The sequence below is a fragment of the Equus asinus genome, chromosome 10 (assembly GCF_041296235.1).
Source record: "Equus asinus isolate D_3611 breed Donkey chromosome 10, EquAss-T2T_v2, whole genome shotgun sequence".
Lineage (NCBI taxonomy): Eukaryota > Metazoa > Chordata > Mammalia > Perissodactyla > Equidae > Equus > Equus asinus.
The window spans coordinates 21,404,489-21,430,556 of NC_091799.1; the positions used below are offsets into that span (position 1 = coordinate 21,404,489).

General features: G+C 42.3%; 1 protein-coding gene across 13 annotated transcripts in view; it reads left to right on the top strand.

The window, feature by feature from the left end:
* Positions 1-26,068, top strand: part of DENND1A (DENN domain containing 1A) — a 513,599-nt gene that overhangs the window by 284,738 nt on the left and 202,793 nt on the right. For 12 of the 13 annotated variants that reach the window (XM_070518786.1, XM_070518782.1, XM_044778816.2 and 9 more), the window contains one exon: positions 10,936-10,981. The exons of the other annotated variant lie outside the window; for it this stretch is intronic. In XM_070518786.1, the coding sequence (XP_070374887.1) occupies positions 10,936-10,981 (46 nt within the window). The remainder of the gene's footprint in view (positions 1-10,935; positions 10,982-26,068) is intronic. 13 annotated transcript variants of the gene reach the window in all.

Genomic DNA, 26,068 nt, shown 5'->3' on the forward strand with positions numbered 1-26,068 from the left:
AGATCAGGACAAGTTACTGCTTTCCCCCAAAGGACAGTCAGGTCAAGAGCCAAGGTAGTAGCTAACTCCTGATGCTCTCTGAGGGCATGGTTTAACCAATTTGTGCGATCAAGGTTTGGATTTTGTATTTGAATTTGTAAAATGCATTGTATTTCCTGACATTTTCAGGTGATTCTGGAAGCCTTTGTTCCACTCTGAGTAGTCATGCTCAGATTCTCTATGAGACATGCTAGTTCTAGGCTCTTTATCTGTGCTGCATGTAGAGTTCCGAATTAACCCCTATATGCTGCGTCATGTATTCCCTTTAGGATTTTTAACAAACAGTCTGAAATATGCCTGATCACAGGGTACATAGTCCATGTGGGTGAGGGGGCATCAGTTTGGACACTGTGAAGTGACATCTAGATGATCAGAGCTGGGTCCATTCTAATCTTTGTCTTCATTGATGCCATGAAATTTTGCATAGGGAATAAACTGATGCTAAAGTAAGTGGAATTGTTGATATTCTTGGTGGCAGAGAGAGAAATCAATGAAGTGTGGTGTGATGGAAACAGAAAAACCTGGCTGTGATTCTAGTTTACTAGCTTTGAGGTCACTGATCCTTGCTGAGCCTGCTTTCTCTTGTGTTGAACGTGAATAGTAATTGCTACTAATACACAGAGGTGTCCCATAGCTATTTTTGCTATTATTTATGTATTTATAGTCAATATATATTAATGTGTGTGTGTGTGTGTGTGTGTGTGTGTATAAATGACCCAACAATCCAGTTGAAATTCACAACATCCAGGTGGGATGGAAGTGGATTAGGTAGACAGGTGTGACTAAAATTCTCTTATGGATACATCGAACTCTGGACTATGTAGGTTTTGTTAAAGATTGCATTCCAACAAGTGAGCAAAACCTGTGTCTTTCTATTTTGCAGCAAGTATTTATGAGTGCCTACTATGACCCTGGCTTTGGGCATAGGAAGGTAGGAGCTTATAGATGGTTCTGGATATGAGAAAACACTACTTCATAAAGAACTCAGGTGTCCAGGCAAGTGTGAGGGAACGGAGATTTTTTTTTTTTTAAGATGAGAAGCAGGAAGGGATCAAGACAGGCCCGTTGCTCAGGAGGTGGAACCACTGCAAACAGGAGCTCATCTAGGAGACATAGGAGAGGATAAGGACCAGGATTTCAGTTTCAGACAGAAGAAGGAAAGTTGGGCCTGTGGTGGGCCTGATGGTTAGGAAGTGCACAATGCATGTTGGTTGAACAAAGGGAAATTATAGATGGCTAGGTAAACCCCTTAGTAATATTCAGCGAAACTTGACCCTGAGGTTTGAACAGAGAAGCTGAGTAGTAGAAAAGAATTCAGGCTTGGAAGTCAAAGTTCTGGGTCCAAATCCTGCCTTTGGTCCTACTGAATATATGTCTTTGGGTGAGGCACGTAACCTCTCTGAGCCTCAGTTTCCTCATGCACAAGCTTATAGCTCAAAATGTTGTCCGTAAAGAGCCTGGCATCAAGTAAGCACCTAAAAGGAAGTTGTTAGTGATGGTGGTCACTGAGCCCTGCACTGAGATGCACCTTCATTTCCTTCAGCAGCACTCAAAACTGAAAATTCCAAGAGCCTTTGGAGGAAGCTTTCTACAATTTCCTGGTGGGAAATGGGAGAGAGAAGAGGCTGGGCTCTTTGCATTATTTATGCTATAGATTCTGTAGGAATCTATGTCTATCTATACTATAGGTTCTATAGAAAAACTGTCTTTTCCAGTTCCCATTTGATTTTTTTAATTGAAATGTAATTCATATACCATAAAACTCACCCTTTTAAAAGTATACAATTCAGTGGTTTTTGGTATATTCATAGGGTTGTGCAACCACCACTGTTATCTAATTCCAGATCCATTCGATTTTTAATATATTCTTTATTGTTGTTAGTAAGGTAATCATCTTTATTATATTAAAAAAAACTTGACCGTGTGAAAGTATATACACCAAAAAGCAAATGTTCTACAAAAATGAGTAGTTTATACAAATGGTTGGCATCAGACCCTTAACCTTGTCCATCTGAGAAGCCTCTGATGGCACAGATGCTAGGAGTACAGTGGGACAGCTGTCAGCTAGCCTCAGCACCAACATTCCCACGATGGTACTGAGACTTGCAGGATCCCTTTGCCGTGGGAATGGTAACCACCCGTCCCTGGTTGGGGATGCTGGTTGTCAGCTCACCCACCCACCTTTGGGGAACCTTTCTGACTGCAGCCTACCCATCCTGTGGCCCTCCACCTCCTCTGCTGCTGCATCTGTACCTGAGTGTCTGGACATGCCCTGCCTGTCCCTCCTTCCCAGTCCCCCTCCTGCTGCCTGACTTGGTAAGGGGTAACAGCCTGCTTCCCTTGCTCTAGTTTCTGACCTACCTCTGTGGGACATAGCTGGCTCTGACCCTTGCTTATATGACCCAGCCTTGGACTGCTTTTCCATTTCTTGTGACGCATTCTGTATGTAATCCTAATTCCTCCTTGACTTGGACCCTGTCTTGAACCCAACACTTAGAAAACTCTGGAACTTCTAAGGCACAGTGTAGTGGTCTCTGCAACAAAGACATTTTAGATATGTTCCTGGTTATAAGTAGAGCAGGAGCCACAGACTGTGAAATGCCATTTTCGCAGAAGCTTCAGCATTGGAAGAAGTTACCTCATGGCAGGGCTTTTGGGATAAGTGTCCCTGCCTCTCTCTGTTATTGGCCCAAGTGAGAATACATGAAGCACCAGCACAGTGCTAGGTTCAGAATAATCTCTCAACAAATGTGGGTTTGTCTTCCTCTAGAACATCTGAAGGTAATTGCATGCTATGCATCTTGACATGTGACGTATCTTAGTCCTGAAAGACAAAAAGAGAAAATCTTTTCCTCTTATTACCAGTGGCATTTTCAACTTTTACACTCTTTTTTTAGGGGGTAGGGGGTTACTTTCTCTTCATTTATTTATCCATAAGCCTCTTTCTCTTCTCATTTTTTGTACCTCATTCATTCCTGCATTTCTCCGAGGATCTCATGGGCTGCTGGTGGCTCACAGCCTGAGACTTCCGTTTTTCAGCTGGCTCTGGCTGTTATGGTTCTCAGTGAATTCTCTAGGGCAATGGAGAGCCCTGTCTCCTGACCTTTCCTCTGTGATTAACTTCTCCTGCTGCAGTGGTCTTAGCCGTGGAGCCCTTCCTGATGTTTTCCAAGTCTGTCTCCTTCCGGTAGACCGAGGAGGCACAAAAGGGCGGACTACTACAGGCTTTGATGTTGACCTTTCCAGATTTTCATCCAGGCTTTATCTTTGTAACTCATGTGTTCATTTCAGTTGGGTTCGGTGGCTTGGAGCTCTAGAAGGCCTCTCCCCCAACCCCCAGGTTACCCCAGGAAGCCACAGGGCCACACTCAGAAGGGCATTGTCCTCCCTCTCCCCCTTTCACCCATGAGTGCCAGTGATGTACATGTGTCTCGTATTAGCAAACCATCTCCGGTGCCCAGCACTGCACACGCCGAGCTCCTCCACTGTTGTAAGCCCTGTGTTCTGGCTGCCGAACCTGCAGATGGAAACTAGCCAGTCTCTGCCTCCTCTCCCTGTCTAGAATTGCTCCTGTCCTCCATGGGTCCTCATCCTCTGCTATTGCTCATAAATCAAGGAGGGCCAGTTGAAAACTAAGCAGGAAGTTGAGTACCTTTTCTCCTAAGACAATCTTGATTAACTCCTGGCATTCATACCCCTTCTACTTTTCAAGCCATATTTTCTGCCTCTCGCCAGCTGTGACCTTTGTTGAGTCACTTAACCTCTTTGAGCCGTAGGTTCCTCTGTAAATTATGGAGATCAGCCTTTCAAGACTGCTGCGAGGATGAAATGAGGTCACCGTAGGTCCGCCCCATAGCACCCTGTAAGTCTCCTCGCAGCCGTCTACCCATATACAGTAATATGCTTATTTAAGGTCTGCTCTTAACTGTAAGCTCCAAATACGAAGGGACCAGAACTGTTTTTTCTCTCCTCTCCACTCCAGCCAATGTGGTACCAGACACATAGTAATATCTGTTGATTGACCAGCATATGGAAAACACTGATCACACAGTAAGTGTACCATGAGATGTTATCTTTCTCTTTTTCTCTTGGTTGCTTTTTCAAAATTCAAGCTCCTGAATGACTCTAATTTTTCTCTCTGGACACCATGAATCATGTTTTGAGCCTGTTTCCCTCTTGGGCTTGGCAGCTGGAGTGCTCAGAGTCAAATTTGTGGCCATCCCAGCAGGTGTGCAAAACCTCACAGCACCCAACTGAAGTGCTGAGCTCACCCCTGCTTGTGATTTGTCCCTTTGCCCCTATTTATTTTCCTGCTTTTATTGCTGTATTGAACATATTCATATAAACAGCTTTAAATCCTGTTTAAAACAAAAAAGAGTATCCATTAATGCATTTAAGCTAGTAAGGCAAATGTAGTTTTATTCTGGCTATGAAGTGTTCACTTGCTGTTTTATTTTTCAGCTATAATTATCAAATAACCATTTCTTCTTTAGTGTAACATAATGGCCAAGAGAAGTTACTGTTAGGCAAGAGTACTACGGGACTTTGAAGTGGAAGGAGTTGGGCTGGAATCACCATTAATCACTGTGGCCGTGGGCAAGTTTCCGAGAATCTCTTTTTTAATCTGTAAAATGGGTGGTGTAGATTGGATTATTTGAGGATTAAATGAGATTGGGTCACTGAAGCCTCCTGCACAGCCCTTGGTATTTGGTGAGTGCTCAGTACGTAGCAGCTCCACTGTCTTTATTCTTTCTGCTCTGCGTTAGCAAACCATCATGGACTCTGTGAAACAGAGTTCGGTTCTCCTGTGACTGAGAGTCAAGAATAACCATACAAATTAGCATGTGCTTTATGCCAAATGGGCAACCCACACAAAAGCCTCTAAAAGGGAGATGAGCAACCACTGGGGTGATCTGAGTGATGGTGCTTGACGGGCAGAGCAGGTTCAGAACATGGCCAGGCCTGGGACTGGCACAGCTGCTGGCCGGCCCTCAGGGTGCAGGTCCTAGAAAACTTCCTAACCTCCTTCCACTCCTCCTTCCACCATCCTTGCAAATGCTGGATTCCTGGGAAACAATAAGCTTGTTTTATCTTAGCATAACAGACTTGGGTTCTAGTCTCAGTTCTGCCATTTACTAGCTGCGTGACCTGAATGAGTTGTTTAGCTTCCCAACCTTTGTTTCTTCACCTACAAAATGATGGTAAATAATAATACCTACCTCAGTGTTGTCGTGAGAATCCAAGAGAAAACTCCCTGTCGAGCCCCCTTAGCCTGGTGCTGGCTCACAGCAAAAGTGCAGTGAAGGCTGACTGCTCTCATTGGCTCCCTGTGCAGCACTGGCCATTAGATTAGCCTGTAGACCATCTATCTGGTCACTCTCAGTAAGACTCAAACTATGAGTATTTGTGTTCTCCAACAAGATGCGTCGTATGATTTTCATTTATGTTCTTTCTCCCATTCTTTTGTCCTTTAACCTCTCTAACAATGTCAGGCCTCATTATTTCAGAGCAGAATTTAAAACTCTAAGACAAGCAGTGTTTACGCTTTTGTTTCTTTTCAGAAAAGAAAAAAAAAATGCAATAGCAAATGAATAAGACCTCTTTCAGAGTTTTCTTTTCCTTTAAAAATGGCAAACTGAGGAAAGGCTTGTGGGATCCCCTTTGCCTATCAGGGTATTTGGTTAGGAAGGTAATGCCTTTGGTGTGCCTCTAAGAGGTGAGGTGGATACTGTGATGTGTAAACTGTAATGCTGACTGTGCATTTATATGGGGAAAAAAAAAGAAAAACAGTGGACCTTCCAAATCCCTGGGCAGCTCTAATCTAATTCCTTCTAGAGATCTAAGAGGTGTTACTTACCTGGGGGTGGGAACCTTTCTACTCCCACCCACTGCTCTCCTCTTCTCCCCTCCCCCTTTGTCTTGGGAAGCTGTATTTTGTATATTTGAGCAGCCAGTGTCCCTTTATTTCACCTGACTCTTTTCCAGTTAGTAACCACTTACCTCAGGGGAACATAATTAAGAGGGTTCTAGTTATCTGGGGGAAAGGAATTAAACAAATTGTGAAAGTGCAATAATAATGAACATGGACTACAGGGCCATTAATAAGTCTGCAGTATCCATATTCATTGCTAGGAATGAGCTCTCGCTGCAGGACATACCTGTAAGAGAAGCGCTCTGCATCACAGGCCCAGAATTTGTAAGAGGATTGGGTGGATAGACTCCTTGGCATACCAGCACTCCTTTCCTCTGGGCTGAAGTACTGGGTATGTGCTATGGGACAGCATGGACACATACCTTTCAGGTAAAGGTCATTATATTGTCAGTTCCCTGACACAAGCAGCAGAACCCCTTTCCTTTGCAGGAGAGCAGGAAGAAAGAATAGCTTTTATTCTTCCAGGATGTAATTGACGAAGTCAGCGCAATAATTCCCCAAGAACAAAGGCCCGGTACAGATATATCCTGTTCTGCTATTCAGAGATGTACAATGGCATCCCACAATCGCTGTCAGCCATAGGGCAGTTGTGACACAGTTGTCATGGCCTGCCTACACATGGACTTGGTCATAGCTGTTAATTTTCTCACCGCTTTAATTTAATTATGTGTGTTGTTGGTTCTGCCTATGTAGTGTCTGATTGCCGTTTAAAATGTCTTCAAAATTGCGCTCAGATTCAACGTTGAAACGTGAAATCACTGTGAATACTGAAAGGGACCAGAGCAGAGAAGCATGGTGTTCATCTGCTGTTAGTGAAACAGGTGCTTGCATTCATATTTTCTTAAAAAGCAACAAACAAGTTCTTTTAGGACCTTATAAAGGAAGATAGGATCTGGTAGATGAAGTTTCATTACGTTTTGTTATTAAGAAACCCTTGATGTCAGGATACCTTGACATTGATGACTCTGAATCAGAAAATGATTCAGATGAGTCAGACTCTGAGTGTGAAGAAGCTTTTTAGGAATAGTGTAACCACTTAATTTTGCTGTATTTTTCTTTTAATATATGCCCAAGACTGATAAGTGGTTTTTAAAATGTGTCATTCTAAATGATAAGAAAGTAATGAATCATAGTTTTCTTGGTAGTTTTTATATTGTTGGTGGTATGTAAACTCGAGAGTAAAGATTGCCTTCTGAAGAAAGTGATAGGCAATCCTGCTGAACTCAGTACGTAGGCAGGTGACAGGATAGTGTGCGTGGATTCGGAGACCCATGTGTAGAGATGATGGACATCAAGCACTTCACACTCCTCATGGGGTCTCGACCATCCTCCTCAAGGGTTTACCAGATATCCATCAGAACCAGGGAAGGAACAAGAAACCATTCTTTGGGCGATAAGAGAATGATCCAGAGGTGCCAGCCATGCCAAGGGCTTGAAGAGAACCCATTTAGACATGATGACAGTCACTTACCGAGCCTCCCATGTGCTGCTCCTGTGCTAGGCGCTTCGTAGGTTATCTCTAATCCTCGCAACAATCCTGGAAAATTTCTACTGGGGCAGTTACTGCCCTTTTAGAAAATACTTCACCAAGATATAACCAAAGATTTAAAAAATCAGTCCTGCCCTTTGACTTAGTATTTCCATGTTTGGGAATTCATGCACATAAAGTTGTTTATTTTCGTTATAATGTTACTCATACTGAAAAGTTAAAAGTGACTTAATGTCTAACTCTAGGAATAGGGTTCAGTAAATTATGCTGCCTCCATACTTGGTGGAATATTACGTAGTCTTTAAAATAATAATCACAAAGATTGTGTCTAATATGGGAAATGTTAATGTAGCCAGTGAGAAAACAGTAAAATATATGCACTCTATAATTTCAAAGATATAAAAATGTTTTTTAATGTGGGCCACTATTAGAAGAATAATACAAAAATAAAAGTACTTGTGTTAAGATGACGTGATCATGGGTGAGTGTTTTTCCCCCTAAAATTTCTCTTTACAATAAAAAGCCAAAGAAAAGAGGTTTCCAAAGAAAATGAGTCAGTAGCTACAATAACTATTGAGGTATATTGAGAATAGAAATTGTTTTCAGAACGCACCTAGAATTACCCAGTTAGGTATTTGCTACACTGAGATGTTAAAGAGACTCTGGGTTTCTTTTTTTTCCCTCTTCCCACTTGAATTTGTAATTAGTATATTTGCAGAGCAAAAATACAGTAGATTCAGGGAAGTATTTGAGGCTTTGTAAGCAAATGATGACAATGTAAAAGGTATTTGTCCAAATTTGCATTCATACAAAACATGGAGCTGCTGTGATTTCAGAATAAATGTGTTTTAAATATTTTCTAAATACAGAGCTGTTGCAGCCCTAACAATACTTGGCTAAGAAACTTCATTTCTATGATAGGCCATGATTACTCTTTGAAAAATTATTGGGCTTAAATACTGCCTACCTGGCAATAACTGAAGAGTGTGTCCCGCTTTGTCCCTTCTTGCATCTGCAGTCACTTCTGTAACACTCCTTTTTCCTCTCTTCCAAGGTATCACTGATTTTTATTGCAGAACAAAAGGCCATGGCATTAAAACCTACATATTCAAAATTCTACGAAATATTTCTTTTTCTGGTAAGAGCCTGTGTTAAATTATACAGAGGCTTTTGCTGTGGGTATTTATTTTCACCTGTTTCTCACAGTTGTTTGAATGTCTTTTTCTGTACATTAATTGATTTGTTGGAACTTCAGTTCTGAAATTTGAATTAAAACTCAAGGTCATTGGTGAATTACATGATTGAATGTAGGAGCTGGAAAAGTTGATAAGATTTGGCTAAATATCATGGATTTGAATTTTTCTCCCTTCTATGTGTTAGGCTGTGCTTCTGGACACATTAATAAGTGGCCATTTTTCTGGAATTTTGCACTCTTCCTGCTTCCTTTCATTACATTAGGCTAGGTTCCACTAGATGAGACATTTGCAGTCAGAAGACTTCCTGCCAGGGTTCAGACTTTGTATTTTTGACATTGAAGCTGTCGTGTTCCTGAAGCTACTTAATTAGAAACACATTCATTTCAGTGTATACTGGAAAAAGCTTGGACAGCAGAGCCAGGCACACTGGGAAGTTTGAGCATTTGTGTAGCTGGCAGCTAAACTAATGGTTTACAGTTTAAGGGGAAAAAATATCATAGGGCATTTCCTTGCCCTAAGAAGCAAAGAAAAGTTGAATGTGCACAGCAGATACCTTTTTTTAAAAAGGAGAGAAGAAGAAGAAAGAAAAGACAACTCCACTTTCACTGCAGTTGTGTGTATAATTCTTTCTTGGCTATTATCAAATACAAAAGTCTTCCACAAGAATAGTTCCCAAACTGTGCTGCTAATATTCAAGTCTGTTTTACAGGCTCCCAAGATATAGTACTGCTGAGATTTGTAGTAAAGAGGACATTTCATATTCTGGGGAAGGATTTTTGCCTGAAGAATTTTATTTGTTGAATGGTAATGAGGGAATTGTGCCCTTTCTTATTTTTAAATGTTTGAGCAATTTTAAAATCCACATCTGATGTTTAAAAACCTTCCTTGCCTATCCATTGCTTTCAGGATAAAGCCTAAACTCCTTTGTTTGCAAACAAACCTTTCCTTTCTCTTTTCTTCCCACTCCTTGTTTCCCCATCCCTGTCCCCAAGAAAGCCATCCTTGTAGGTCCACTTCCACTCCCCCTTGCCGCCCCAGAGGAAAGGGTACCTGGTCGTCTCAGTCTGAGCCAGGTGTCTTTTCTCTAGGCTCATGAAATTCCCTCTGCACCTTTCAGAGGAATGTATCACATACTGGAGAGACATAGAGAAAACTTGCCAGTTGCTCTTTTCCTCCCTATTCCTTGACCTCCCTTCTCTACCCGCAAGAAAAGTGTAGTATGGGAGGTAGGCCCAAAGGTTTTAGGTTTGGTCTTACAGGTTTTAGGTACGGTATTATTGTACTGACACTCTGGAAGTCAGTGTGGCACAGAGGAAGAATCTTTGGAGTCAAATCCTAGGTTTGCTACTTACTTGGTTTTGTGGCATTGGATAAGTGATTGAAGCCCTCTAGGCCTGTTTCCTCCTCGGTAAAATGGGGTAAACACCTACCTTGCATGGTGGTTGTGTGGATTAGGAAGGGTGAATTTGACGTTCCTCGTATAATGCCTAGCACATTTATCACTGGTAAGTAGCATCATAAGTGATGATGCGTGTTTGCATGTATACACATGCACACAGACTCCTGAAACCAAAGGAGATCAATCCATAATGCCCAGGTTTTAAAACCTTTGGAATTGGGTTCTCATCTCCTGCTGAGTTGCTAGCTTAGGAACTGAATGCTCTGTGAGTGAAGCAGTTGGAAGGGGCTTTATGAGTTGTAGTGTCATCTGGTGGTATGTGTGCACTTGGGGAGGAGATGCTTGCTGGCAGCTCTCCATGTACTTTGTCCAATCAGAATGGACAGTTTGATCACATGTCTTTGGTGGCAGAAGGAAACAGCAAATAAAAAATCATTCTTCTTTGACACACGTTTTGCCCTCCATTCAACCTTGTTAACTGTGTCTTCTGTTGTAATCATGGCAATAATAGTTCCCATTTGTACCCGGAACTGCACTAGTTTCTCAATGTATATTTTCTCTCATTCTGATAGCAACCTGCCAGTTCTCTTCCCAGATCCCATTTTAAAGATAAGGCAACTGAGGCTGTGCAGTTGCATAGCTGCTATTTAGGGACTAACGCCTAAACTGATGCTCTTCCTGTGCTTCCTGCATTTTGAAATTCTTCTGAAATTTCTAGGCTTGGGAACAAAATGTCATATTAGGATTTTTGTTGTGAAAGAAAATGTAACTGTGCATACGTTTATTAAAACAGTTTTTCTCCAAATAGTGAACCATCTGTAATTTTCTGCCGGAAGCAACAGACATTAAAGCAGCTGTGTGTCTCTGTTTCTCTTCACAGTGCTCCCATGCCCTACCTCATAGGAATCCATTTAAGTTTAATGGAGGTAAGTTGGCTCCTTTCCTCCCCAGATCTCTCTACTTGTGGTTTTGTTTTGCTACACAGTGGTGGAAAAGTGACGGTCTCTGGATTCCCAGCTCTACACATGGGAGCGTGTCGAAGCAACACCTCACGTGTGGTCCCCTCCCAGGTGCACAGAGCTGAGCATTCAACTTAGACCTTTCCGCTGGGCTCTTATTTTCAGTGTTTTTCCACTTTGCTTGAAGTTGTCAGTTTTCATGGGTGAGGGAGTGAAGTTCGAAGGGGCAGGAGGAAAGAGTTCTTCAAAGATTTGAACAAGAGAAGGGAAATGATTTGCTTTTCAAAATGATGCTTATTCTAAATCATAACAATATCACATTTTTCATTGTAGAAAAAGCAGTGTAAAAAGTGTATAGAAGTGTAAAGAAGAAAATTAAAATTAACCACAATACCATTATTCTAAATTCAACCTCTGTTAGCATTTTACTATTCTTCCTCCTCTTTATTCTATGAATATATATTTTGTATAAATGTGCATAGTTGATATGTGTTATATATATATTTTTATGTTTTTATATGTCAATATTGTGGCTTGGGGATTTCTACACATTTTTATTCACTCTCAGTAATAATAATTTTTAATTTGCTACCTGTCATTCCACTGTTTGGATATACCACAACTTAGCCGTTTTTCTGTTATTGTTGGACACTTATGTTGTTTATAATTTTTTGCTATTATAAATAGCATTTCAGTGAACATCTTTATGCATAAGGCTTTATCTGCATCTTGACTTATTTCTTTAGCGTAGAACCCCTAAAGTAGAAATGCTTGGTCAAAGCGATGAATCTGATGCCAGATTGCTTTCTGCATGGCTGTACCAATTAGATAGCAATTCTTATAAAGGATTTTTCTGTGCTTTTGTAAGTGCCACTGATTTGTAGACATGAACCCTAAGATTTTTCCTCCTTAGGAGAGAGCTTAAATTTGTACCAGAGCAAAATGGGGTGTGAGGTGGGGGCTTGCCTCTTTTGCACAGGAGATAAGCTCTCAGAGGGAAAATCTACAGCTATGTCCGTCTGTGATGATGCTTTGCATGTCTTAAAGGAAGTGCTACTTCTCTTCTTCTGTTCCCTTCATTTCACGTCGACGAGGACCACCTGCTTCTTCACTAACTGTTGCACACTCTGCTATTGTGCTTACGAAAATGAAACAAGTTGGTTATCGAAAAACCTGTTTGTTTGACATTGAGAATCTTGATCAAAATAGACCACAGAAATCTGCTCAAATTTCTAATTTGACAGGACGGCCATGTGGCTCCTACATTCTGTTAACAGTTCCTCCTTGTCATCACCCAGCCCTGAGCACATACAGTACACAGTTTATGGACTATCTTGGATGGTGTATTTAGATCAGATTGAAGAGATTTCTTCTCTGTTTTACCTTTGTTTGTCAAGTTTGGAAGTGTATTCAAAGCTCCTGTGTAAAAATTAAAATTGAATACTTTCTAATAGCCCTTTAGTGCCAATTGTTGTAGAGTTCAAAACACTGTAATCTAAAGACCATTTAGAGTCCACAGCTCATTCCTGCCTTCCAGACTACTCCAACACAGGCTTTTTCAGACTCCTTTTCATGTCCCTTTACCTTTGGCATTGTCCAAGTTTCTAGTCTTGGCTTGCTTTTCTTCTCTACATGCCCTCTAATCATCTTAAGGCTTTTTGCTTCAGCTACCGAGGCAATGTCCATGACTCCAGCTGGGATTCTAACATGGGCATGCCTCTCTCTGAACTTCAGCCAGGTCCAAAGTTTCATGTGCCAATTGAACTTCACCTAAATGTACTACAGATGTTTCAAACTCAGTCATCCCCAAACAATTTATTATCTACACACACATGCACATGCGCACACACACCGAGCTACTCCACTCCCCTTCCAGTGCTCCCAGTCCCTGTGAATGGCACCATTGCCTGTATGGGCACCAACGTGAAACACATGGAGCGTAGCTGAGTGCTTCTCTTCCTCCTTCTTCCTCTCTACAGAGTCACCAAGTCTCTGATATGTCTCTCACCCTGTTCCTTCCTCACTGCCTTCATTGACATTTTTCTTTGCTTTCTTGGATTCCTGCAAAGCCTTATTCATTCATTTGATAAGCAAAATGAAGAACTCTTATGTTTCAAACATTTTGCTAGATCCTGAAGATGTGCAGATGAGTATAAAATCAGGTCCGTAGTCCTGGCATTTAGTGGGTTGCCGTCTGCCAGCTCACTCCCCCTGCAGTAGCCCACCTTCCAGTCTTCCTCTGCACTTCCCGTGAGTTCTGCTCTGTCTCTCCGCTGCTGTCAAGCCTGCAGCCTCTCGCTGTCCCTTGTTAGCCAGTGCTCTTGCTGCTCCCTAGACATACCCACATTCCCACCGTCTGCGTCGCTGAGCCCTGCCCTTCTCCAGCTCTTCCAAGGAGTCCTCCCATTTTGTTGTCATCTTTCACTTACTGTACCTCTTGCTCTGGATGCTAGCTGTTTGCTTCCCTGTCCCTCTCCCTCATCCCTTGGAGCATGAGTTCTTTGGGAGCAAGGATTGTGCTTCATTTACTGTGGTGTCCTCAGCACCTAGCAGGGCAGCAAGCAGGTGCTTTCTGAAAAGAGGGATTGAAGAGCGCTTGGAGGGCTGTAATTCAGAACACATTTAGAGCCCTCCAGTCGGCATCACTGTTTTCAGAGAAGCCAGCACCATAATTTTACTTAAAGATGGAGTAATATTTTTTACTTTTTATATGACTGTAAGTAATTTAAAACAAGGCCTTTTGTTAGTAAAACATACAATCCAAAATACATGTACATTTTGAATGTAAAACTTGATACGGCTTTGCACTTAGGTGAATGGGGCAAGTCCCCTCTGCTCAGCCTTTGAAGGGCTTTAAGTGAGAAGGTTCGGGAAGCACTGGCCAAGGTAAATCTTAGCCCTGTTGATTGACTAAAGTTGGGGAGGGGCCTGCCATGCTGAACTCCTGTGTAGTCAGCACTGAAAAAAAACAAAAAGAGTAGTCACCCCGTTCTTGAAGCCAGCTAAGACACTGTGCGAATAAAGTAGCATTTCCTGGGAGTATTGGGCAGCCATGAACTCTCAGATGTTGAAATTTAGTCTCCTAGTCTCCTCCCAAGGATTTCAGCTGCGACTCAGAGTGCTCTAGTCATGCCTTTTGATTGGGTTTGTCTGGTTCTGTTATACCCATCAGAGGAGGGAGACTCTTCCCCTGAGATTTCCCAGGAACTATGGGCTGGAGTGCTTGGAGAGGAGCTCATACCTGGGTCCAAAGGAAAGCTCTTCAAGGAAGGAGCTCAGGAAGGCCCATCTCCTCTCGCATACTAGTTTTCTTACTGGCAACTCAGCAAAAGGCTTATTTTTGACTGTCTTGTTATTTTTTCTTGAAAGCTATAGGCACCTTATTATGCCTTTGCATATGTGCCAGAATTTTTTAAACTTCAAATGAATGTGGCAGATGTTCATAAAAGTTTAGAAAAAGCTACCATAGGAAGACTTTTTAACCATTTTTATGACACTCAAATTTGTTACACAAAAAGAAATACAAATTATAACCTAGTATTCTCATTTGAAAAAAGATTATTTTGGGGAAAGACCTAATTCTAGTCTTCATGCTCTTACAGGGTGACCTTGCTATTTGTTAAATGGTACCCTAGTCACCTTAAAGAGTCCTCCTTCTTTCTGAAGTGACAAGTTTATAGCTCATTGTCATTCTTATCCCTCTTTATGCCTTTTTATATTCTTTCTCTCATTTAAGCAAACATTAATTTGAGTCCACTGGTAAGTTAGCAGGTAGCCAAGGGTATTGGCATAGACTTACTTTCTTCTTGGAGAGAAAGAGAATGATCATGTTAGCTGGCAGCTAGGAAATACCAAAACGTGGCCAGATTACACAGTGACTGTTTCCTTTTATTCTCTCAACCTCAGTTTAGTTCAGGAGACATGTCTGCATCCTCTCTTCTGTGCCTTATCTGGTAGCAGGTGCTAGGTCACGTCTAGTAGCTGATGCTTCTCCAATTGATAAATGAAGACCTTCTTTCCCAAGCTTCACAAACAGTGCTTTGTGTACAGGACTCAGAGTGACATCAGGGATGTATGCAGAAGGCACTTTATATAATTCCTGGTAGAGAATGATCAGGAAGGAGGAAGGAAAGGCAATAGCAGTGACACAGATTCAGACAGTGGCTCAGGTTAGCCTGTAAATGAAGCTCCGCCTACATAGTGGCAGTGAGGTGCAGGGGTTAGAATGTGGCTCTGCATTCTGGCTCCTCTACCTCCTGCTTATTTGATCTTGGGTGAGGTAACTGACCCCTCAGCCTCTGTTTTCTCACCTGTAAAATGAGGGCAATGGCCATACCTCCCTTATTGGATTGTTGGGGGATCCAGTGAGATAATGCTTATCAGCTGCCTAGCTTAGTGCTTGGCACAGAAAGAGCTCAACAAAGGTCAGCAACCATTGCTGTTCTCATTTCCTCCATGGCCTTAAATCTATTTACATTGTTAAGTTGATGGCTTTGAAATTGTGTTTTAGGAACTCTTAGGTTCCGAGGGTCATCACCCTCATTCCCTAGGGAAAGAGAGTTTCAACAAAATTGATGTGTGCCTGCCCTGTTCGCTCCTGGTTTGCAGTGCAGGGGGCACTGCATCAGGGATGGGAATGGCACTTTTGTAGATATGATGAATGTGCTCTCAGTCTCCTGCCCCACCGCTTCCCTGCTGTGGTAATTTCAGGCCTGATAGTTTGTCTCTCTGTACCTTACTCTCTTCATCTGTAAGAGCAGTTAGTACTCATCTCTCAGGACTGTGGTGAAGGTTAAATAAATGAGTCTTGTCTGTGTCCAGCATATCCCAGTGTCTGCAATGGGGTGGGTGTGCAGTGTACATCGCCTTCTATAGTAACGTTTTGAGAGGCTTCTGTGTACCAGGCACTGCATTGTACTAGGAGTTCTGTGTAAAACGGTGAATGTGACATAATCCTCGCCTTCGCAGAGCAGACAAGGAGAAAGTAACTGCAGTGAATTTGGGATGCCATAGGCTCTGGTAGTGGAGACACCAAACCTAGCCTTGAGGGCTGTGCTTCTCAGAGGAAGAGAATGCCTAAACTGAAACCTAACAGACAAATAGGAATTCAGGCAGAGGAACGGGGACCATATCTACAAAGGCCTCAAGTGTAGACCATGGAGTTTTTGAGGAAGTGTGAGTAGTTCAGTGTCTGATAGGAGCCTAGAGCAGAAGAGAGAGAGAAGAGTGAGGCAGGCAGGGAAGGGCCAGGCCATGCAGCTCTGTAAGCAGTGTTAAAGAGTTTGAACTTTATAGGGCAACGGAGAGCCATTGAAGGGTGTAAACAGGGGAGGGACACGGTCAGGCCTTCTCCTTCTGGGCCATTAGAAACACAGTCCTTCCATATAAAATGCTTGGAAACTGCTTAACCATGTTAATAAAGTAAATTGATATTTGTAAAGATCAAGGTAATTCTTAAGTAAATTACACACCACAACCATATATATAAAATTCAGATATGTTGGCATCCCAAACCCAAGCTTCTGAATGGTTCCCTTGCTACCACGCTGTGGCAGAGGTGTTTGTGGTGATGGCTTTCTTCAAAGTTTTAAGCACCACTTTTACTAGATTTTGTCTTTTCCTCTCTGTTTCCAAGTACTTTTTATAAGTTAGATAATCTTTCTGCAGCCCAGTTTGAGGGTATAAATTTAGAGTATATACGAAGTGGTAGTTCCAGGCAGTAGGAACAGGGGGAGCAAGACCTGGGTACCAAGTTCGCAGGCCCCTAGCTGCCTCCCGACAAGTGCAATTTCAAGTGCACATGATGGGTGCACGGGGAGACAGGCCGCTCAGAGCATTCCTCTCTCTTTCTCACCGTTGTTATCTAGGAGGGCTTAGCTGGGGCTCCTAGCGCCTGATTTTGCAGATGCACCAAGTGCTTGGAACAGCACTGAGCCACCATTCTGGGGACAGCATGCAGGTGCCAAGGCAAAGGGCTTCTTGGTCTCTGGGATCCAGAGGCAACATTTGTCTACGTCTGCAGTGGGGCTCCTGGTTCAACTCTGGGGCTTTTACACAAAATAACAGGATTTACTTATTTACAGACAAGAAAAGTAATGATTTTCTTTTTTTCCTTTGCATCTCAAAGAACCTGAATTTCTGTCAGATGAGTTGGCACCATTTTAACTAGTTTTTTCTTTTCATTTTTCCCCCCCGGCATAGAAAGTCTTTAATCCTTTGTTCATTTGTTTGGCTATTTGTTTTTAAACAGTTTCATAGTAAGTGAAGAAGAATGTTTCCTGTTTACCATCGTACCATTTTGCTTCTTCACAGGACTCCACAGGTAGACAGTAGTGAGATGTAGTTCACATTTGTTAATACTGCAAGCAATGCAAAACTCCGAGCCTAATTACATTCAGGTATAAGTGGTGACTTGTATGTGTGTCCTCACAAGAATTGAGAACTTCTATGTGAGATTTATTTGTTAGTGCTAAGTAATCATAGTGCTGCTTTGTAAGAAAGAGATATTTGCATGAAAAATTCCACCTGGTAGTCTCAGTCATAGACTCCTGGGGAGAGCTCTAACAGGAAAGGGAGAGGGTTGGGAGGAAGCTGACATCTTCTGAGTCCTAGCTCAATGCCAAACACTCAATGCAAAACAGGTGCTTTACCTGTGTTCACTTTTGAGCCTTTCTCAGAATCTCTCTGCCAAGTAGGAGATAGCCATATTTGCAAATGGAGAAGTCAAGGCTCAGAGAGGTAGAATAATTTGCATCCAGTTCCTTAGCTCCAGTGGGTTTGTCAGACCCCAGAGCCTCTGTCTCTGCTCTGTGCACCCTCCTGTCTGGCTAGCCTTGCCGCAACCCAGGCAGAGGTCCGCACCTTTCCCTGAGCTTTTCCTTCCCAGGGTGGCCTCCATGCCATGCACTAAGAATTGTGGTGAGGTGAGAGGAGGGTTTGTGTCTGGCAGCCTCATGTTCTGCCAGGGAGAAGTTCCGAGCACACTTGTGGCTGGGGCCGGTTGCTTAGCCTCTCCATAGCTCATTCTCGCATCAGTAAAATTAAGATTCTATTATCCATCTCCAAGAGTTGTGAGAATTCACTGGTATAATGGATGTGAAGAGCTTTTTAAAAATACTATATCAAACATTCTTTGTAATTAGTAGTATAAAACCAGGAGGCAAAGTTTAGATGAATGAAACCCTGGCACTTGCTTGATAATATAAAAAGTAACTGGACGGTAGCTTGGTTTTGCTGAACTTGCCTTAGTATGCTATTTGTTATATGCAAAATCACCGCATGTGAGTCTCTCTCACATCCGGAGCATCCAGGGTGAAAATTCAGCAGCTCTGTTCGACTTCAGACCTGAGGAAAGTCCTAGATTTCGCCTGATAGATTTCCCCTGGAGGCTCTCTCCTCTTTGCAGTAGCGTCTGCTTTTAAAATGAGTGTGATTCTTAAATGCCACTTATCCTAATGTTGGAATTAGTTAATATAAAACAATTAAAGCTCTCGTAGTAATTTAGGTAATCAGAGAGAACAAGTGCTTCTGGCTGATTTAAGTATCTCTTGCAGTCAATACGTTTTCAGTCTAACTTGTGACTGAAATGTTCTCTTGTGAGATGAGATAACCCTCTGTTATGGATTAGAAAAACAGAGTAATTTATGAGGGAGAATCCCAATAGACAAATGTGAAACCATCACTGATGCCTTTGTTTTCCAATTTTTCTATCATCACTTAGGCAGTCATTATATGTCAGTTCCATTTAAGCAATGTTAAAACTGATTTCAAAGAAAACTTAAATTTTATAAATTGCTACTAAGAGAAACTTGACCCAATCAAATTCCTGTCAGATTAAGATAAGGAGCAGCATGCAGGAGGCTGTGTAGCAGAGTGGAAAGAACTCTTGGGCTCTAGAGTTGTGTGGACCTGGATTCAAATGCTAGCTCCCACTACTAGGTCACTTTAAACAAGCTCCTTTGTTTAAAGGAGAAATCGGTTTAGCAGAGGAGAAAACTGCATAGTCACTACATCACACAGTTTGACCACTTTGTACCAAACTATCACGTTCTCCTCCTAAGAGATGCCTATTGGAAATACTTAATAATAGCGACCATTGAATGAGGGTCTACCAATACACATGGCACTTGAGCCATCTAATTTCTAATTGTCACCCTTTGAGGGAGGTGCTCCTGTTTTGCAGATGGGGATGTTAAGGTACCTCTTTGAGCCACTTGTAAAATAGGTAGATTCCTCACTTCATAGGAGTTTTTAATGAGGAGTAAATGAGAAAATTGGTACCTGACACATGGTAGGCACCAAGTAAATGGAAGTGATTATCAGTATTATGTGTGTGTCAAACTGGTAAATTTTCTTTAAAACCAGCTAAAAGACATCTACCCAAGATAGTCTCTGCCCTCTTTTTCAGCCTCCTTTTGTAGTTTTTACTGAGTAACTTCTAAATTGACATTAGCTTGAAGGCACTTTTAACTGAACAGTCCCACATGGGACTGGCAACTTCTTTTCGTAAACTCCTTGCAAGTGATTAGGGGCGGGGCCATTGTGGAGCTCAGAGACCAGCAGCGTGGTGATTGAAGAGCAGTACCCTTGGCCTAGTCAAATCCCACTTGGAATCCAGGCGCATGTGGTTTTGTTTAACACCATGCTCAGCAGACCGATGGTCCGGGTTTGTGACCATCAGGCATTTGTTGTTGATATGTGAGGTCACCACAGTAGGGGTGTTTGTCAACCAAATTAAACTCCCTCTAATGACCTCAAATAATTGATTTGGAAAGCCTTTAAATGGGCCATGGCAATGTGTAAGCAAGCTGAAATCCAGCATTTTCTGCACAAATTATTGCATGTTGTTGTTTTGTTTGTTTGTTTGTTTTTGCTTTTGTTGGGAAAAATGTGGATAGACCATGGGCTTTAGGAGCTGCCAGTGAGCCTGAGTTTGAATCCCAGCTCCACCATTTGTTTCTCTGTACCTTGGGCAACTCACTGAGCTTGTGTGTGTGTGCGCCTTAGCATCTTCATCTCAAAATGGGGACACCTGCCTTAAAATGATGACAATTAGAAAGAATATGGCTAAAGTTATGTGCACATCGGTAGACCCTGACTCAGTGGTAGATATTATTATTAATAAAGTATTTCCAATAGGCATCTCTGAAGAAGATAGCTTAATAACAATTTTGTACAAACTGGTCAAACTGTGATATAGTAACCATACCTTTTTTCCTGCTAAATTGATTTCTCCATAAATTGCTCTCTGTACTAAACTCAAACGTCTATGGAGTAAAGTGTGACTAAAATTGGAGCCTATAACCCTCTCTACATATTGTCTGATTTTCAGCTGATTTCAAAATGATTTTAAACTTGAATAGTTAAGATATATGCCATTTAGGCTACAAAAGGAATGGGTTTTTTCTTTGCCCATTGGATTCAGACATTAATGACCTAACCTCAGGCCTTTGCAGGTAGAGAGTGGAGCCACCATGCTATGTTTGTTTAGCAACAAAGACATGGGCTCAAGGCTTTTCCTAAATATGATCAACGGTGGCACTAAAGTTTTCTTTTGTGGTTAGAAGTTATCAACATCCCATAGAGTGGTTTATGTGTCCTGCCTAAAATCCTTCCCTCTGTAAACCCAAATATTTCTCAAAAACTAAAAGCTGCAGACTGGGGCTGCCTAGACTCCTGGACATGTCCTTAACCAAATATAATATCTATTAAACCTTGGCACCTAGGAGTTAATTGTTTTGAAAGATCCAGTGGTAATAAATTTATATCCTGCCTCTTCAGCATTTTATTGCAAATATTTTGTACTGGCCGAATGGGTTAAATTATGAAGCTTGATAAGTACATATGCACATTACCCATCCTTAGCTTTAGGAAAAAAAAGGAAGAAAAAGATAGCTATGATTTTGGAAGTCATCCCAATTTTTAAAAATAAGAGAATTTGGACATTTTGGCATATGGGGTTTTTTAAATGAAATTTCATGGAACTGAAAACAGTCAATTTTAGGTTTCCAAAAATTGTTTTGATTTTCATTGGTATAAATTTGCTGCACATGGTTTTAGGGAAGTTCTGAGAGATGCATTTGGGACTTCGGGGTTGATTTTTATTCTTTTTTTGAGATTTGTGATTTATTTTTAAAAGGTGATTTTTTTTTCTAACTCAAAGTATAAATCAGAGGAGACCAGAGTTCCATTTCTAGGACAGTTTTTACTAATAACATCGTTAAGCGTTGCCAAACAACTGGACTTGGAGCTGCATTATTGAGCATCATTCCAGCACTGCTTGGACGGTGCACAGCAGATTCCTCTTCCCCATCTTGGAGTTAGAATCTCGAGCCCCCTCGATTTTGGCTGTTCCATTAGCAGCAGCTGCTGATGATAAGCACCGTGAGAGTCACCTGTGTAGGGTCAGGCTTATTGCACATCAAGGTTCGGCAGTGTCGGAAGAGAGGGAAGATGCCCAGGAGGGGGCTCCAGGCCACCTGCTGTGTGAGGATCAAAGGGTTGAAAGGTCAGAGGGCACAGCTCCCTTAACCATATCTGTCTGTGCAATAGCTATTTCAGGTTGTAAATCTTGGCGATTTCATTAAGTCCTCCTGGCTGCTACTGGGGCATTGAAATAATAAAATTTTATATCTGTTGCCTTTCCTGCCTCTGGCAGCCAGGCTGATACATTCTCTGCAAAATGGGGTGTCTTTATGAAAACCTTCCTGCAATGATCAGAGCAGCACTAATGAAGCCTCAGATTGGGAAATTGGGGATCACAAGACCTCATCCTCTGGAAATGTTTTTTTAAAAGAAAAAAAAAAGACCACGCAAACCATTTAGCAGCCTTTGGGATGTATGTGGCACCCCATACCTCTTCTGAAAAGCAGGTCACCAAAATATTACCTATTGCTAAATGCTTAATCTTACACCCAGGAGGAGAGGCGAGCTTTCTCAATGCTGCTGCTTGTTAAATGGTCCCTGTGCTAATGACTCCAGGTCCTTTCTTCTGGGCAGCCCCCAGCAACCATGCAGATATGACTTCCCACTCGGCAGACCTTTTGGGTGTTTTTAGAGACATGTGTCCTGAATATGATTTTCAAATACTTTTCCTAGATCTTAGAGTTGTTATGGACCTTTAGGGCTCCTTGGCTCTTGGGCAAGACAAATCACAGTAATGGCTGCCCCTTTACTGCCCATATGTTTAAGACCCCCCGTAGTTTGTTTGAAAAGTTAAGAGATTTTCACAGTGAAGGTGCCATTTCTGAAATTTAAAGTGTTCCTTTTCACCAGGAGATAAGTTCACTCTGATTAAGTCCGTAATTCTCACTAAGCCATGTTTATGGGGGTAATAAACAATGTTTCAGCATGCTTGTTAAATTGGGTTTCCAACCTCTCCACTCTTTAAAAATTGACATTTCAAATAAAAGGCAGGTGGAGATGGGAGTCCAGGTTTGCTGTGCTTAGTGATGAATGAATGATGGCAAGTGGCAGTTGTGTGGGAGGAGGGAGGCCCTGTTTTATGAGAGGGTAACCCCAAACCATTTTGAGACTAGGGAATCAAGACCCCCTTATATCCCTAGTGAAACTCTTAAATTCAAGTTTCATCGTTTCAAATGGGATGGATACTATTTTTGAAATACTGCCAGATGTATTACAGTCATTATTTAATTTTCACAAGTCTGTGCTCCAGCAGTGGTGACCCTGTTTTACAGATGATGAAATTTGGGCACGGAGAGGTTAAGTAACTTGTCCAAAGTCACACAGCTAATAATTAGCAGACCAGGATTCAAACCCAATTATTTCGTTGTGTGAAGTGTTTTTAGTATGTACTGCTTTTAGTGTGTGTTTGCTATTATTGTATCTAGGCTCTAGTAAGTCTATCCCTGGAGGTTACAAATGAAATATGTGACCTGGTCACTGTCCTCAGTGTTTGCTAAGCCGGAAAAGTAGAGAGGGCTACACAGAGAGGAGAAGGGAACCAGGCTTTGGGGCCCAGCAGTCCCAAACTTAAATTCTAGCTCTGTTATTACTCTGGGATCTGGGGCAAGAGCTTCAGTTTTCTTTTCTGTAAAATAAGAATAATAATGCCTATTCCATGAGGTTTCTTTCAGGATCAGCTGAAATAATATATTTTAAAATACGATATTTAAAAACTTTACAATACTTTATAGATGACAAGGGTAAGCATTATTGCTTACCATTAAGTATATATGAAAGTAGTAAGGTTAAAACAGTTATTTTAAGGGAAAAGTGACAGGTTCACATGGAACAATTAGAAACATCACTAAACAAGTTTTAATTGGGGGCCCAAGTATGTGTTGCCCACTGTGCTAGGCTTAGGACCAGAGAAGACGACTTGCCGTGGGAGCAAGAGCGGTGAGGAAGGTCCTGTAGAAGAGCAGGTGTCTTGTAGGATGGAGATAATCATGGTGATCTTCGTCTGGGCTGTCTTCTCATCTTACCAAGTGCTCTGCCACTCCCTCTCTCATTCCTGCTTTGCAGCACTGGTGAAAGGTGTCGACATCTTCCTTGTTCTCTTTTTACACTTGAGGAAACTGAGTCTCTAGTGGTGTAAATGGTGCTTCACTTTGAGACACAACACCAGCAGAGTCGGAGGTGTCCATTTGCTCACCCCTCCGTTCCAGAGGGCAGCGAGGAGCCCAGGCTTGATGTGGTGCTGTGTTGGGGTGGACTCGCCAATGTGAGCCACCAGGAACCAAGCTCTTCGAGGGAGCCTGGCTGGCACTGAATGAGCTTCTACCTGTGGCTGGCCCTCTATGAAACACATGCAGCATCTCCTTTAATCTTCTCAACAATCCCAAAGGTGAGGGTCATGACCCCAGCTCACAGAGAAGGAAACTGGTGCTAAAGGAGGCAAAGTGCCTTGCCTGGAGCTACCTAGCTAGTGAGTGAGCGAGCCAGACACCAGCCTGGGACTTCCTGACACTGGTGCAGGACTGCCCAGGGGAGGGAATTAGATGAGCTCTGTGGGAATGGAGTTGTTTCCCAGAGAGAGGTCTTTTCTCTCTACTATGTATTCACTGTGCCTGTTGTCAGGTTTACTGGTTATAACTTACCCCACCACTCCCTATCCATGTTCTCCCACAAGTGGCCGGAGCCCCTTGAGTTTAGAGAGCGTATTTAGTTATCTCTCTTTAAGACCTAGCGTGGAGTTGACTTGAATGACTGACTGACGCCTGACTGACCTAAGGAGTGAATGAGTGGGTGAATGAATGAATGTCCAATGGGTAGGTGGTCAGGAAAGGAGAACTAGCCCATTGGAGAAATAGCCCCTTTGCTGACCTGGGTTGAAAATCTCTGGATTTGTTCATGAGTCGGTGCTTATTACCTGGTGAGGAGTGGATCTGGCCTGACCTGTGAGGTGCTTACACCACTTCCTCCCTGGTCAAGCTTCTGTTTCTGTTTAAAGCACGCTGGGAGATTCCTGCAGTGTTTTCAGGGGTCCTCTGAACTGTCGGGCTTAGATTTTTAATTTTGTGGAGCAGGAAGGAGCAAATCAGTGACTCCTGGCTCCAAAGAAAAGCCACTACGTTTATCAACTGCTTGGCAGCTCAGTGACCTTTGGGTCCTGAGGAAGGGAGGGAAAATGTCACTCTTCCCTCTGTGTGTATCAGAGATTTCAGGAGAGAATAGAGTTTAGAATACCTGAATATTGGCCTTTCCTCTTCCTGTCCTTTCTACTTTCCCTCTTATTTCTCTTTCCTTTCCTCCTAGGAGCCCACCAGCTCCCCATGCTGTTCTTTGTTATGTGCTCATATATATGCGCATACATTTGAGCATATTTTATACAAGTTGTATAGTGTAAGGAACATTGGCACATGGAACCCAGATTCAAATCCTTTCTCTGACAAACACCCATTGTAAGAACATGGGCAAACTATTTAATCTATTTAGCCTCAGTTTCCTCATCTGTCAAATGGGTATGATAGTCTGTAGGAAACCCTCTCCCCTAGGAATTTTAATAGAGTCTGGGCCAACCATCAGGCTGCTTAAGGGCTTGATTCCTCTAGTATGTGCCTAACAAACATCTATTAAATTACAGTTGCTCAATACGTTTGTTGATGGAAACAGTGTGTCAGAGAAATTAATAAGATGAGTTGAGTATTGATATTCAACTGGGTTCAGTGTTTAGCCCCCCTGCTTCTAAGCCATAGGACTTTGGACGAGTTATTTTACCTGTCTGACCCTCCATTTCCTTGTCTCTCCACAGGGGTGTCATGAGGATTACATCAAATGGTTCATGTAAAGGGTTGGGCCATGAGAGGAACACACTGGCTAGTAGCTGTCATTTTGTTGTTGTGAGAGTCAGTAGATGATGGATGCAGAGTGGGGAACACAATTCCTGGCCGTGCAGGCCGCCTGTGAAGTTAGCTGTGGCTTGGTGCATCACATAACCAGGAGTGTAGTTAGCCCTAAGAGGAACTATATGAAGCCCATTTAGGATAAAGTTTGGATTAACAAACTATTAAGATGTAATTTTTGGTTTAGTTTTAACCGTATTCTCTACCTTTCAAAATTAAAAAAGAAAAGAAAAGTGTTGCTGAGAAGTCATACTTAAAGGAGACATAGAGTATAATGTTGGGAGCTGTATCAGCTTTGCCTCTCTCACAGAGGGACAAACACTGGACTGTGAGCCAAAGCAAAGCATTTTGTGGGTATGATAATGCTCTGATTCAAGAGGATGCTGTGTCCTCTTGAAGCAAAGTGTCTTTGCCACAAGTCAGTCTGGACCTGTCCCCTTTGCTTGGTGGTCCAGCTGCTGGTCTCAGAGATGCTGCCTGAGGTGCTGGCTTGGACATGGGAGAGGGGACTGTGCTTGTAGGCCTCAGGGCATCTCCCTGGCAGGGGGAAGGCCTGCCTGTGGTCAAGGCCAGGACCCTGGGCAGATGGGAATGTGGCCACCTAGATGGAAAATAAATATTTCTGGGTTTTTTTCCTTTTTACTTAATCTTCTCACAACCCTGTGTAGCAAGTAGTTATAGCCCCATTTTATAGATGAAGAAACTGAGGTTCCACTAGATTTAAATAACCTGCCCTGGGTCCTGTGAG